The 16,173-nt window shown below is 34.5% G+C and overlaps 2 protein-coding genes across 3 annotated transcripts; both read left to right on the plus strand.

Annotated features, from left to right (window-relative positions):
* The first annotated feature begins 1,989 nt into the window (after positions 1-1,989).
* On the plus strand, positions 1,990-5,947 carry LOC120326383 (meso-2,3-butanediol dehydrogenase-like). Of its 2 annotated transcripts, XM_039392659.2 has the most exons (8): positions 1,990-2,145; positions 2,348-2,478; positions 2,698-2,832; positions 3,460-3,556; positions 4,217-4,327; positions 4,859-4,895; positions 5,182-5,245; positions 5,506-5,947. In XM_039392659.2, exons 1-8 carry the CDS (start codon positions 2,112-2,114, stop codon positions 5,647-5,649), a joined length of 753 nt encoding a protein of 250 aa, XP_039248593.2. In that variant the 5' UTR covers positions 1,990-2,111; the 3' UTR covers positions 5,650-5,947. The 2 variants fall into 2 exon arrangements, with proteins under 2 accessions (XP_039248593.2, XP_039248594.2); XM_039392660.2 differs by lacking the exon at positions 2,698-2,832.
* Positions 5,948-9,455: 3,508 nt separating this feature from the next.
* LOC120326386 (putative oxidoreductase TM_0325) lies at positions 9,456-14,311 on the plus strand. The gene is made up of 8 exons (XM_039392663.2): positions 9,456-9,863; positions 10,920-11,050; positions 11,298-11,432; positions 12,028-12,124; positions 12,412-12,522; positions 13,333-13,369; positions 13,677-13,740; positions 13,839-14,311. The coding sequence occupies exons 1-8, from the start codon at positions 9,827-9,829 to the stop codon at positions 13,974-13,976; spliced, it is 750 nt and encodes a 249-aa protein (XP_039248597.2). The 5' UTR covers positions 9,456-9,826; the 3' UTR covers positions 13,977-14,311.
* The last annotated feature ends 1,862 nt before the right edge of the window (positions 14,312-16,173 follow it).

The raw sequence follows: 16,173 nt of genomic DNA on the forward strand, positions 1-16,173 counted from the left end.
TTTTTATTCAGATGCTTGCGAATTTGAAAGATCAACAACCGTTTGGAATTATTCAACCAGAGGCAATAGCTGATGGAATCTTGTTTCTTTGTACCTCTGCTCATATCACGGGAATATCACTGCTCGTAGATTCGGGATTTTTGACTACAATTTAAAATGCTCTGTAAAATCTTGCTATTTATATTTTAAAAGAATGAAAGAATATTAATTCGTATGTTTGAGTCTGCTGTAAACTGAGAATTATTTGTATATATAATCAAAATGTTCAGGAATAAAATGGCTATCGAATGCTGGAGAAAGCAACACACACGGACATTTGCACGCCCGCTCATTTGCAACAATCCATATTTGCACCACATACGAGTACATTTGCATCCACTAATATTTGGGTTTCAAACAAAATTTCATTTTGTCATTCTAATTAGATTTCTCCCTAGGTTACTTTGGGGCACTGTAACCGTTTGTACAAGTCAGTAATGTAAACCGATGAGAATATATACATTGTGCAGGGGTGGCCAACCTACTTTCGACCGCGATCGACTGAAGGTAACGAGGTCATGCACAAAAGCGATTGTGTACAGAATATGCAGATAACTGCACACACGCATAAAAAATTTCCATCGCTACCAATAAGCTCGGCTCTGTGGGCGCATTTTTAATGAAATAACTACAAAAATTCCATTACAAATTAAGTTCATTTTCAAACCTTGGCAGCGGCGAAATTTCCTTAGCTACGAAATATAATGCTCTATCGGGCTTGCCCAGACTCAAATACTGTATGACTATATATATATCGTATTTGGCGCATGTACAGTAATTTATTCGTCCTGTTTTAAAACACACAGCAGGCGGTGCATGGAACTGGTTCAAGACAATTTTCTATCAAAATCACTCAACATCAGACGCGATGGACTACTCGAAATGTGACGATCGACCGGTCGTCGCGATCGACGTGTTGGTCACCCCATTGAATACGGAATCATTGCAAACTTGCACGCGATTGCTTTGGATTTCCACTAATCAACTTCAAGCAAGAACTGGAAACTGTTTTTTATGCTAAAAAAATCTGCCATTGTTTCACCAGCACAGACATTACCGATTTTAGCACAAAACTTCCAATGAGTAGTGTTATCTATTCTTTGAACGTGTTGAATTTCAAAAAATAAGGCTGTGAGCTTAAAACTCATTAAATTTACCAAACTATTTCTTAACGAAACTTTCTACTATTGTATTCGAAGACACTTTCCATTGGCCCAGTTAACTAAATAATTCAAAATTACCATTTTTTCATTTGTGGGAATCCAGCATGAGAGTCTGAACGTGATTTCCGCCGGGAGTGCAATTATATGTCCAAAAAAGGTCTGAAGATCACAGGGATGGCTCCTGAACTGACATCTGTTGTCTGAACATCCCAATACCCCAAATCGGCACAGTAAATTAATTTCCACCGTTATAACAATTCATATTAGTTGGGCATAGGGTATATCGTTCAGAGTTCAGACGACGCGTTAGTTTGACTTAATGCCACGCACTGGCCCTATATGAGCAAAATAGAAAAGTTGTGGACGAAACACCGATCCCGGAAAATTATGAAAAAAAAAAGGGGGGGGGGGGAGGAAGAGCATTATGACATCCTCCTATATATCGAATTATAACAATTTAAATAAAACGTTCATATATATGTAAATTTTGTGTTCTAAAAGTGCGGCTGTTATTTGACGGTAGCGTGATATTGGTGTTAAGGGGCTGAAATAGCAATTTGAGGGTTGCCTAGACGAATGTCATTCATCATCAATCGTACCAGTCATAGTCAACCTTAGCGACTTTTGTCGGATGGATTTGCCTGATTATTGATACTCAATGTAAAATTGTTTCACATTCTAATACTTGGAAATCCGTTTATCAAAGCGTGGATTTAGCTCAAGTGTGTAAATAATGCATTGGTTGTCAAACAAGTATCATGGCTTTATGCGAAGTGTAAAGCGCATCCTTGTTTGCACTGACATTCACAGAATGTTAGCGTGATGAGATTTATCAGTCTGCGTATATTTTGTTAACAGTTTATGGCAGTGTTGGACTGTGATAATTCAGAAACGCCAAGGTAGATAGAGATGTCATTTAGCGGAAAAGTTGTCATAATTACAGGTAAATCAGTAAAATACAAGTTTGATTAATAAAAAAAGACTATGTGCACTTGTATGCAGACAAGTATCAATACTTCTAAGTAGCTTATCTATCACTGGTGTTATAAAGAGTTGACAGCATATCGTCCTAATGTCTTTCAAAATCACGAACAAGCTTGAAAACGCATTTCACCACAATTTTGATTAGGTCTTCTTAAATTAAGGTGCCTCCAGCGGAATCGGAGCTGCAACTGCTATTGCATTTTCAAAAGAAGGAGCCAAGTTATCAATTTGTGGCAGAAACAAAGAAAGGTTATCAGAAACAGCCAAAGAATGCCAGGAAAATGGTGCCGAGGTTAGTTTTAGGCTGGTATTCTACAAAATAATCCCAATCAGGTAACATATTTCCTTATAATATATATTTTTTGGAGTTCAAAAAGTATATAAATTTTTATATTAAATTAAACAGATATTCAAAACAGTAGTGTTTAGTAACTACCCCTTGAAGATGGGAATTTTTAAAAGTGTACAAAAGTGTATGTTATACATGCTTACGTTATAAATAATATTTCAGGTTTTAGAAATTATTGGAGATTTGTTAGAATTTGAACATTTGGAACATTGTATTGACAAAACAGTCGAGAAATTTTCTGCTATTGACGTGTTGATTAATAATGCAGGACGTTCATTGGCTAAACCTTTCGAGAATGTGAGTTTGATATAACCGCTTTTGATATTACTGTTGGTAGGAATACTGACATTTCTTTATATTTTGCTCCGAGAAATACAGTAACCTTTAAGGAATGAATGTTGCATTAAATATTCAAATTTAACGTGTTCACCTAATTTTAAAGTTCTAAATCAGCCGTTCCCAACTTTTTGTTCTCGCGGCGCCAAATTATCAGGAAAAAAACTCACGGCGCACTTGAAAAAAATTGCTGGTTTTTAAAGAAAACTCAATTTTGTGATCGTTAATGTGTACTTTACGCTTTTTAAAGTTTGTAAACATGTAGGCCTAATGGAAGATTGTATTATGGTCAAAGAAAAGCCAATGGTGTAAATTATACAAGTGGGGAAAATGTGACCTAAAAATCTACCCATTGACATATTAATTTACTCAATTAATGAAAAAAGGGAAAACAAATATAATATAAATGTGAAAATGTACAACAATTATGATGTCGTCGTCAGGAGCCAAGTATATTTTTTCTTATCTTACGAATCTTATTTTTCGACCACAGTAAAAAGTCGAAAAATTGACTGCACAAATCCACATATTTATTTAACCTAACTTCTAAGCCTTGAAAGAAATACTTTTCAGTTTTGATATTTTCAGACAGAAGAAACTGATTTTGACATGATGTTTCGGATACTCGTCCGAGCGCCCGTTTTTCTCTGCAAATATGCTTTGCCCCATCTGAAGAAAACAAAAGGTACTTTATATAAAAGTTTCCGTGATGGCCATGGAATATATGCATTAGCTTATCGACGTCTCGTACCAGACGTTACAGCTCAGACATTTTGGACCAATATACCAATTTCTTTACTACAAATAGTAAAAGTAACGTATTTTGGCAATGGAAGTTAAACAGTTCGTCATATTATTCAGTTTTTTAGTAAATACAATTCACGAAAATGGAGGGGAGCGTAAAAGTTTGACGCAAACTAAACAACACGATATTTGATTTCTAACACTCGGTATAGGTCGTGGAACCGCCACACGGTGCGCAATTTTTAATTCTGATGACCTCTAGACACAAAATCAAAAAACGAATCGCATAGAGCCCACATGAATTTTGTCGTAACAATGATAATAAAAACAAGTAGAACAACATCAAAATAACAAAACAATGCATAGGTTCACTTCTTGTTCAAAAACAAAAACAAATTCGGCCTCGTGGACCCATACGGGTGTGTAATGATGTCAATACATAATATTTAGCGACGCTGATAATCGATATATAAATTGTTGAATTGATTTTTCATTTGAAACGCACATAAATCAGGTTTATTGAGAGCTAATGTGTATGAATTAATATATATAATAAAAAATTTCAACATAACAAATTATGTTTTGTAATTCGAAATTTCAGGATGTGTAGTGAATGTGTCGAGTGTTGCATCACTATGCACAAAAATAGGAGACCTCCCATACCAAATGTTCAAATGTGCTTTGAATCACTTCACGAAAGGATTTGCAGCAGGCAAGTATTATCTAAATAAATTCAATTATTTGATAACACGGATGTCTCAAAAAGTTCGTGTCCCACTTGTCTAACGTCTCCCACTTGTTTCAGGGCAAAGTGGGACAAGTGAGACACTTGGGACAAGTAAGACAAGTGGGACACAACATTTTCGATACACCGACACATACTAGCCTACTTTGTTCGATTGCAATAAATAATAAGATGAAAACAACTTTTTATTTGCTGTACTATTACTACAGTAATAATCTTTAGTTCTTTATTATTACTAAAATTTAATAAATTTTTTGAAAAAAGTTAAAATCGTCACACTATACCGTTTTCATTAGCAAATATTTTTTTAAATCTATTTTAAAATTGTGATCCTGATTTTGGAGATTTGTATAAAATATTGATAAAGCGTTAAGTTGAAATATAGCTCCAGCTTGATAAAATTTTTGCTTTTAACTCAAATTAGATTGAATGAAATGAAAATAAATGATACAACCCATTAAATGTATTTCATTAAACAATATAACCCTTATTTTACAGAGTGCAGTCCATTTGGTATCCGTGTGAACAGCATCAAGTAAGAAGATTTGGAACTAAAAATAAGATTTATAAACAACTTGAATTTGTTATCAACAGATAAAACTAATAAATTTCTACGGAGCAGAACTAAATTGTTCATAAATGTATTTTTTACTGTTTTTGATTGGAATTATATCATTGGATGATTGCAAGCGCTTCTTTTTATTCTTGTATGGTAAACTCTATTTTCAAGCTTTTTGCCTTGACTTCGACTGTCTGATGCTTGAACTCCTTGAGCAAGCTCTATTTAAATAATAAAAATATCACAAGTATCGTATTTACAGCCCAGCTGTGGTCATGACAAGGTTTGCAGAAACATCAGGATTTTCAATGGAAGTCATGGACAAGGCGAGTAAATATATTTTGTTATTGAATTTATCGATTTATTTTACGACTTGACTGAATGCATCATATAAATATCATCGCCCCAGCTCGCCGGAGTCGAAAAAATTTCAACATAACTTTTATTTCAAGCTCCTGTCCACTCAGACTCGCTACCTCACGAAATGTCTAATAAATGAGATTTCCACTAAAATTATTTAAATTTTATTCGAAATGAAAACGAAGTTTTCTCAAGAGTTGAAATAATTCAAATTTTAAATTTTTAGGTCGTTGAACGGTTCAAGAATAATCATCCTCTTGGAATAATTCAACCTGAAACAATAGCTGCTGGAATCATGTTTCTGTGTACTTCTCCTCATATTACCGGAATATTATTGCCAGTGGACTCGGGATTTTTGGGTACAATTTGAGATGCTGTGAATAGCCTATATTGCCTTTCATATTTTGACAAAAAAGAAAACTTGCCGTTAAACGTTTTTTTTTTTGAAAATACAGTACTTCAACAATGAGGTTAATTGGTTATGCATGATTAAATTGGTTATGCAAAATGTTCAGAAATATTTGTTTCAAAACAAGCCTTGTTACCTTGTTACCGGTTTTCATTTTTCTCCATTTATATAGGTGTTTGAAAGTTTACCATTCTGAAATAAACACAGAAACATGTAACAAAAATACAAATCGTGCGCAATAAGTATATCATCAATGACACAAAACAGAATCAAAATGAAGCGATAACATATTTCTCAAACAATAATATGAAACAAAATTATTAACACACACATGTGCATTTCAGAATGTTTTTTGAGTGTGTTTTGGGGAGTTGGCGCTTACAATCTGGTTTATATATATCAGGGGTGGGCACACCGCGGCTCGCGAGCCGCATGCGGCTCGCCAGACTTTTTGTGCGGCTCTTCTCGCTAACATAAATTATTATCCAAATTTTAACTAAGAGAAAAACTTTAATGTAAACTCTGTTAATTTATTAAAAGTCGTAAAGAAGTTTTCGTCAATGATTAATAAGACAAATTATGTTTTAGTATGAAAATCGCTTTAGCGTTGAATTTAAGTCAGCAAATCTTTCGTCACAATGGTCAATGTTTATTGATGCGTCGGCTGTATTGCAGCTTGATTGCGGTTAGTTAGTCTAAGTTACTGGACGATATGTCCTCAATTAAGAAACTAAAGTACGAAGATGAAAACAGAGTTGTCAAGTCAGAATGGGAAGAAGAATACGCATTTACCAGTCAGGAGAATAAACCTTTGTGCTTAATCTGACATAAGCTACTAAGTCAGAATAAAGTCAGCAATGTTAAACGGCACCATGAAACAAATCATGAAAGCTTCTTACGAGACTACCCTCGTAAATCAGCTATAAGGAAACACAAATTAAATGAGCTCAAATTGTGCATATATTTGAGCATAGCTGCCTTGTTTATATATTTATTGTTATTAGACTCTTGTGTGAATTTCTTTTCTGTTCATGGTATTTTGATAATAATAATAAATTCACAAATTCTACGGCTCTTATAAAGTTCTGACTGGCAGCATGCGGCTCTTTTACTAAAAAATTGTGCCCACCCCTGATATATATGTTCAAAAACATCATTTTCATTACAACTATTTGACCACGTGTCGCTTACAGGTTAAGCTTGTTTGTCGCAGCGTTTGCTGGACTAATTTTTTAACTGCAACTAAACTAGAGCTCCTCGGAAGACATAATGAATATTCAGGTATTTAATTTAGAACTAGTTACTAGATTCCTGAGCATGAAACATCGACATGTAGGGCCGGATCATGCCTTTCAGGTGCCTCAGGCACTTGAGACTTTGGTGTCCTATATATATATAAAAAGTAATAATTATAGTATTGTAACTACTGTTCCATGTTATCTGAAATTGAATAAGTAAGTTTCAATAGGGATGTTTTCACGAGAATCGATTTCTTTTTTGATTGCGTGACAGTGACCAATCAGCAATGAGTTAACAATGACGAAACAAGAGAGCAACGCTCAAATATATTGACACGTGGACTAGAGCGAAGCAGGGTTTACCTTTGACGTTACCGGTACCGTGCCCTCAAAAAGTTCCGGGTTTTCAGTCGCAAGGATTTTCACAGTCAGCCGTCACGCTTGGCGGATTAAAAACCGTGTTCCCATAATTAAAAATTAATACAGCGCAATTTTGGATGAAATATTAGATCTCATAAGATTCATAGAAAATTCAGGAATAAATGAAAGTAATAGCCTTTTGGCAAAAAAATCAATCTTTCACTGAAAATTCCAAAGCAATTGGTCCAGTATTCGAAGAGAAAGGCGATTTTTTAATGATAATGACGAAAGAAAATAACAATAACAACAAAATTTTGAAACGATCGTTATGGCCACTAAACGTGTCCAATGATTGCACTTCGTCTAACCACCCAAACAGATATCCAAGCATCGTTGTAAGCTATGCTTTGTTTTCGTTGTTTTGCGCGTTACTTGTCAATTTGAATTGTGTTTTCAAAAACTAGTTCTAAATTAAATGATTCAATATTCATTATGTGTTCCGAGGGGCTTTAGTTTAGTTAAAAATTAGTCCAGCAAACGCTGCGATAAACAAGCTCAACCTGTAAGCGGCACGTGGTCAAATAGTTGTAATGAAAATGATGTTTTTGAACATATATATAAATCAGATTGTAAGCGCCAACTCTCCACAACACTCTCAAAATAAGCATATTTTGCCATTATTTTAAAAACTCTTATATTACAGGTTTATTTTAATTTTTTGTCAAAATCACAAACTTATCAATAAATATCAATTTGGTTTATAAAGCAACCATAAATAAATTAACAAATCATGCATTGATCGATTCGGTTGAAAACACCTTTTTTATAGAAGGCTCTAACGCTGTTAACCGTGATATATTCTTTTTATACAACATCCTTATAGTATCTGTGAATGTGCCAACAATTTTTTAAAGACTACCGAACATCAAAACAAGTGAACGATGCTCAAATATATGGACACGAAAGCCAAAACGAAGTAGAACGGGCATGAAATCTGACATAGTGGACTACAGGCAGTAGCGTAACTACCCATTGGATCTTGTAAATCCAGGGGCGGTACGTTGCTGCAGGGCAGCAAAATGTGGCAAAACATTATAAACGAAGCGGAAAAATGTTTTAAATGAACCAAGGCAGTCACATTAAACGACCTAATTCACCAATGAAGCCAAAAAATTACACAAGATATACGTCTGAACCAGGTGTTTTATGGCTCGTGGCCCCCTTCCAGCGCCTATTTGCACTCGCGGTCTTCGTGTTCGCCATTCCAAAAAACGAAACGTGTTGGATTGTATTATGTGTTCACGACGTATTATGGAATGCAAAAGCAATCCACAGACAAGAAAGTAAACGCTCTCCAGTATACAATCAAAGGGAATCTTGCGCTTAGGACCGTCTGACGAGGTTTATCGTATTAGGCGCAGTTTTTTTTTATAGCTAGACGAATGTAAACATCAAGACGGTTTATAAATTTTGTTTTTGTGGTAAGAAAAACTGGCTTTTGCTCTGACAGAAACCCGAACTTAGTCAATGTGCGTTCCTGTCAAATCTAACTCGCTTGGCAGCAAAGAAACCGATGCCAACGTCTTTCACCGGGGGGGAGCTGCGAATTACGAGGTCAAGGCCTAAGTTGGAAAAGTTTTACTACTTGAGATCGACTATGGGAGAAAGCAGGCTGCCTGTGCCAGCAATACTGCCCATTTAAAGTGATTTAGTCGAGACATTATCTTCTGACGATATAATTTCTGAATTTGCTTCAATGAAAACTAGACATTGAATTAGAAATTTTCGATAAAATTTACTATTCACTGCTTTAATTCTTCTATTGTGTGGAATTTTATTGAGCTTTTACGACGGTGTTGAGGGGGCGGTATTCCGGGCAAAGATCCAGGGGCGCCACATTGCGTTGTTACGCCACTGACTACAGGTAAGGCAGTCTTCACGAATATCGTGAAAATGGAACCGCCACAAGGCGCGCAATTTTTGATGATATCATCGCACACAAAAATGAAACTCATACTCATACGCACACAAAATTTTGACATAAATAAAATTAATTACTTTCTAGAGAAATACACAATCTCTAACCAAAGAAAGTTGATCCAGTAATCAATGAAAAAAAAAGAGATTTTTATTCGGTGACAAACAAGAATTAGAAAAAGAATTCGAACAGCAAAATAATAATAAAACGATCCATATGTACATTTCGTGTCCAATAATTTCATGTTCAGTCGCTTGAAATGCATGGTCCTGCAACAGAAAGAACCAATTTTGATAACAGCACTTATGGCTAATTGGTATAAGCAATGATCTCATAGCTAAGAATTTTGATTAACCTACTCGCAATTGAATAAATCCCAAGTTTTTCGAATTCTAACATGTTAGTTACTATCATTATTTGTGTTGCAACATACAAGCATTTGTCCCAGCTGTGATTATACGCGACCTACATTACTGCTAAGTCAGATATTTGGTTAATAATTTACAAGCACTAACGGAACTTGGTAGGCTGTGTTAATGAAATGAGTCAAGAGTAGGAAGTCATGAAGCAATTCAGCGGAAAAGTTATCATAATAACAGGTAAAGTAAACTAGATTATAGGCCTACCAGTATAACAATGAGAACTTTAAATGATTTATACTTGAAATAATATTATCAAATAAAACAAGAGAGCTACGCCCAAATATATGGACACGTCTGTTCGCAGTACAGTACGTTGTACCGTACCGTCAGATCACAGTCTACAAATATATTCACACCAAGCGAAGCAGTACAGTAGGACACAAAATGGCGTCCCATGACAGCAGAACGTTTAATGACGTCATAGCAAACAAAAACAAATCTCACAGAGCTAATAGAAATATTTAAAATGAATAAAAGTAATAGCCGTCTGCGGAAAAATTTTATCTTCAACCACTGGAAATTTCAAAGCAATTGGTCCAGTATTCGAAGAGAAAAGCGGTTTTTTAATATTTCCATTTGGTGTGTTATTCTGTGTCAAATAACAACAAGAACAAGAACAACATAATATTGAAACGATCGTTATGTCCACTACGTGTCCAATAAAAATAATAATCTGTAGAATAATATCGTCATTGGGTGATAGCTTAGCGACTTTGATATCCAGAAAGTTTATCGTGGGAAATTCAGACAAACAGCTATAACAAAATACCACACCGGTATATTTCACAGAATACACCTTAAATAGTGTTTAAAAAACTAACTGTCTGTAAATTGCGCATTTCATTACCGCGATGGGGAATGAGACTATTGATTATAACGTTAGAAGGATTTAAACACAGCGGCGGCCATTCTATACTACAAACTTAGGTTCCCAAGACATTGTCACCAATTCGTATTTATGACCTGATAAATAGCAATTAAAAATTTGAAAACTGGGTGCCTCGCGCTTTCAAAAATTGTCGTATTCAGTTTTATGTAAGTCAATATCTTCATCAAATATTTGCGAAAAGCAGGATGTGATTGTTCCATCTTTAAACCCTTTACAGTCTACAATTACGTGGAATCATAGTTGTTTTCCCATACCTTTGAATTGATGATAAACTTGGATCTTCTACTTTTAAACGGCATTCGCTGGCTTCTTTCATGGGAAATACATTTCAAAAATTATTCCAGGTGCTTCTAGCGGAATTGGTGCTGCTACTGCAATAGCGTTCTCGAAAGAAGGAGCCAAGTTGACAATTTGTGGAAGAAACAAAGAAAGGTTATCAGAAACAGCAGAAGAATGCATAGAAAATGGCGCTGACGTTAGTTATTAAAAAACATAATTCCGGTTACGCCGTATCCGGTCGATAAATTCGTAAAATAAGGAGATTTTTTTTCATCAATTGCTTCCGTTCTCAAAATTAAGAGCCACGCATAAAAAGAAATTTGTTGAAGTTCAATGGAGTCCGCGATGTATATATATTTTTTTTATTTGTAACTCTTTACATATAAAGGGTTCTTGTCGATGTGTCAGTATGAAAACGTAAAGTAATGTGCAAGATATTACAGGTTTTGGAAATAGACGGAGATTTAACGGAGTTTGAACATTTGGAACCAATTGTCAACAAGACTGTTGAGAAATTTTCGGCTATTGACATTTTAGTGAACAATGCAGGATGTAGTGTGTATAGATCTATTGGCGATGTAAGTTATTTTCACTAAAACTTCACTTTTTTACTGAAACATGCCATATATTGAATGAACGAAAAGGCTCAAGCACCAGAAAAATTTAGTTCTGCTTTGGTATTCTATCTCATCATTTGTACCAATTTAAAACCAGAACATGTTGTTAAATTTTATTCACCACAAATTCAATTAGAATCTTATTTTAAACAGGACTTAGTCCTCGTCTAATTTTGTTCACTGATAATTACGACCTAATTACTTATTGCATTTAATCGATATGTTTTTATTTTATGTGGCGTCGCATAACAAATTATCAGTACCAGACGAGGACAAAGACCCATTGCTACACTGAGTGTACTTTTGGATCCTTATACCTACCAATTTAATATTTTTACTACAAGAATTTTATTCCTACATACCCACATAATTAATTTTTGCAATTTCTCAACTCCCAGGGGTGGCCAAACTGGATAGACATAACTGATATACACAGTATTATGAACCAAGCCTATTTTAGAACACTCAATAATAGCTACCGCATCGCACCTCCTAAAAAGGATGCCTTGTATTGTTACCCAAAACAATATTCATGCATATTTTCGATCATTTTCAGACAAAGGTTGAAGATTTTGACAAGTTATTTCAGATACTACTTCGGGCTCCTGTATTTTTGAGCAAATATGCTTTGCCTCATTTGAAGAAAACAAAAGGTTATTTATTTTTTAATTTGACTTTTTTCAAAGAAAAATATAGGGTATAAATTTACAAAAGCTCAAAGATAAAAAAAAAAGGGCAAAATTTTATCTTTAATGCAACCCAAGACTTCACTACATCTTAGGCTTGTCCATTCCATCATACAAATGTTTAGTCATGGAAACTTAGCGTCACAACTGTCACTTGAAACAAAAAATGTCTCAAATGTTTTTAACCATGCCGAGTCAAAAGCGAGCATGTCAAATAGTAACAATTATCTGTTTTTTTTCTGATACCATTTCAGGATGCATTGTAAACGTGTCGAGTGTAGCAGCAATGATGAGTTCACCAAACGGTGTTCCTTATAAAATGTTTAAAGGCGCTCTGGATCACTTTACAAAAGGTTTTGCTTCAGGTCGGATACGTATGCTAATGATTAAATACCCTACGTCTAATAAAATATTCATCGAGTAAAATAGCATTTTGTGCAAAATGACGGGTTTCAGTATAGTTGATAAAAGATGTAAATTTTCCAAAGTTCTGAATTCTGAGCTAAATGGGGTCTGGGTATTTTTCAAGAACATTATTGAAGTATTAACACATAAACATTTTAAATAAATGAGAAGAAAGATCCTGCCTTGAGGTGAGGAGCTGAACGTTACGCGTTAAGTGGACGAAGAATATTTTATGCACAGAAACGAATCAGTGGGTTCTCCCACTTCGATCCAGAACAAAAGCAAACGTAGCGTTACGTTACTTCTATTTGTTAAAGATTTTATATTTTGGGAACTTGCTGACGAATTGTAGGCTACTGAAGGAAGTTATATCTCATTAAATCTAAACGGTTAGTAGTGACTGGGTCTGATGAAAAGTGCAGTGGAGCAGTAACTGTTGTATTAATGGAAGTTGCAACGAACGCGAGTTAGTAATTTGAATTGCAGTTTTCTCTGCATTATTAAATTTTACTATCAGTCTCCGGGGATGGCGAAAAATTGGCCTTGCCATGTGGTTAGTAATGAAAGGGGTTTAAAGAACACTTTAGCACTTGCGAAAACGATAGACAAGTAGTCTATGACTCTATGATACCAAAATAACCGCGACTATAAGTAAGAAGTCGTGGACTATGTAAATAAGCACAAAGCGCTATGCCCAATATATATATATATGTGTCAACTAATTATCACATTTGAAAAATCGTCTTTGCGTGTTTATTTTTGTTTTACAGAGTGCAGTCTGTTCGGTGTTCGTGTAAACAGCATAAAGTGAGCATAAAAAAATTCTTATTGGAGCTGAACTATTGCGTGATATGTATATTGGCTAAGAGGAGAGCTAGGAGATCAAAACTCGTTTCAAATATTTTAATTCAAGACACAACTAGTAGTGATATGCTTTTGAATTTTATTCTCATTGTGTTACTACTATTTTCCAAGTGTACCATTTTAAAATAAAAATCAACTATTAAACCTTCCATGTATTAATCGTTCATTTCAATTTACTAGCGTCATAGATGTACCGAACGTAATTTTTTTCAATTAGAGAATTAAATTAAGAACTGATTTAATTTTACAGTCCAGCTCTTGTCCATACAAGAATATTAGACACATTCGGACTAGCCAAGGACGTACTAGAAAAGGCAAGTGAATTTATTATTGCACCAATAAACTCAATAAGAACGAAAACTGACTGACGAAAAAATATTAATAATATTTAATTTAATATTATTTTGTTTAGCTTATCGAGAAATCTGAAGCCCTGCATCATTTTGGGGTAATGCAACCAGGAACAATAGCAGACGGAATCAAATTTTTGTGCTCATCTCCTCACATTACTGGAATTACACTACCAGTTACTTCGGGTCTTTCAGTATAAATGTGTAATAAAAGTTTCTTTCTGTGGTTGGAAAAATATAAAGCTTATTGGCATGTTTGCTCGATTGCAAACCAATGGGTAATGAAGACACAAAAAACTAGATAATGTACTTGCGGGAACGATCGATAATGTAAATCAAGAAATGAGGACTTGGGCTACTGACAAACATTCTAGGCAACCAATCCATGTTTATAGTTACATATAAGCTGGCTGCGCTGTAGGATTTTGAAATGTAACTAATGTCTGAAAAATATAAAAATGAAATAAAGTCAAGTTGAGCGCCTCATTTCACCAAGGTAGATAAATAATGTGACAAATACAATAAGACAAGTACCCGTAACAGACAGCATATAATCATATACTTATTGTTAAAATTGTCAAAGGTTTACGGCAGGGGTCGGCAACCTTTTGTCGCTCACGGGCCAAAATTAAGGGTTGCAACTTGCAAGTCATTGGCGGGCAGCACATATTTTTAGAAAGTTGAAAACAGAACAAATGAAACTTTTTATAATAAAAATCAAGCAGTGATACATCTCTCCAATAGAATATAGATTTATTTCGTCATTGCATTTCAAAAAATTTCATTTGAATATTTTCGGCGCCAATGAACACTTTGCACTTAGCATCAAAAATGTCTGCGTTTTGTTGCCATTTGTCTAGCTATAATTATAGGCTCATTAAACGAGTAATTGTGATTATATACATGTTAGGTTATAATATAATTTAGTCTACACGTGTCTCACAATAAATTCTGTTACGTAAAGAATGTAATCGTCGAAACAGCTGTTTTGTTACTATAATTCAGTGAAGCGTCGCGGCCGGATTATATTACTCGGGCCCGCGGGCCGTAGGTTGCCGACCCCTGGGTTACGGCATACAGTCAATCTGCAATTTCGCGTATAACTTAAATTCGGCAACCACATAAACTTGCTGCAAAATATACACCAAAATAATAAAAGGTCCGAACAACGGAACAGGCGGTATGTGTAGGAAATGAATGCCCGAATTCGATTTAAGCCGGAAAACGTTATTTGTAATCGATCTTATTGACGCGGACTACTTTTTTCAAGTGCAGCAAATCAAGTGCAAATCAGTTTAACCGAGAGGATGTCATTGAATTGGTAATATTTTTATCCTTTTTTTTATCAAACGTTTTTTTGAAAATACAGTACTTCTACAATGAGATTGATTGGTTATGCGAAGAATTAAGTGGGTTGGTGGTATACAGACAACATGTTCAGAAATATTTGTTTCAAAACAAGCCTTGTTACCTTGTTACCGGTTTTCATTTTTCTCCATTTAGATAGGTGTTTGAAAGTTTACCATTCTGAAATAAACACAGAAACATGTAACAAAAATACAAATCGTGCGCAATAGGTAAATCATCAATGACACAAAACAGAATCAAAATGAAGCGATAACATATTTCTCAAACAATAATATGAAACAAAATTATTAACACACACATGTGCATTTTAGTTTTTTTGAAAGTGTTCTGGGGAGTTGGCGCTTACAATCTGGTATATATATATATATGTTCAGAAACATCATTTTCATTAAAACTATTTGACCACGTGCCGCTTACAGTTCGAGCTTGTTTGTCACAGCGTTTGCTGGATTAATTTTTTAACTGCAACTAAACTAGAGCTCCTCGGAAGACATAATGAATATTGAGTTATTTGATTTAGAACTAGTTTTTGAAAACACAATTGAAATTGACAAGTAATGCGCAAAACAACGAAAACAAAGCAATGCTTACAATGATGCTTGGATATCTGTTTGAGGGGTTGGACGAAGTGTAATTGTTTCGTCATTGTTAACTCATTGCTGATTGGTCATTGTCACGCCATCAAACAAAGAAATCGATTCTCGTTTTAATGAAAATGATGTTTTTGAACATATATATAAACCAGATTGTAAGCGCCAACTGTCCAGAACACTCTCAAAATTATTTTAAAAACTCTTATATATATTACAGGTTTATTTTTATTTTTTGTCAAAAGCACAAACTTATCAATAAATATCAATTTGGTTTATAAAACAACCATGAATAAATTACCAAATCATGCATTGATCGATTTGGTTGAAAACACCTTTGAACAATAGAAAACATATATGTATATTGTGTTTATAGAAGGCTCTGACGCTGTTAACTGTGATATATTCTTTTTATACAACATCCTTATAGTATCTGTGA

This window comes from Styela clava, chromosome 4 (genome assembly GCF_964204865.1).
Source record: "Styela clava chromosome 4, kaStyClav1.hap1.2, whole genome shotgun sequence".
NCBI classification, from domain to species: Eukaryota; Metazoa; Chordata; class Ascidiacea; order Stolidobranchia; family Styelidae; genus Styela; species Styela clava.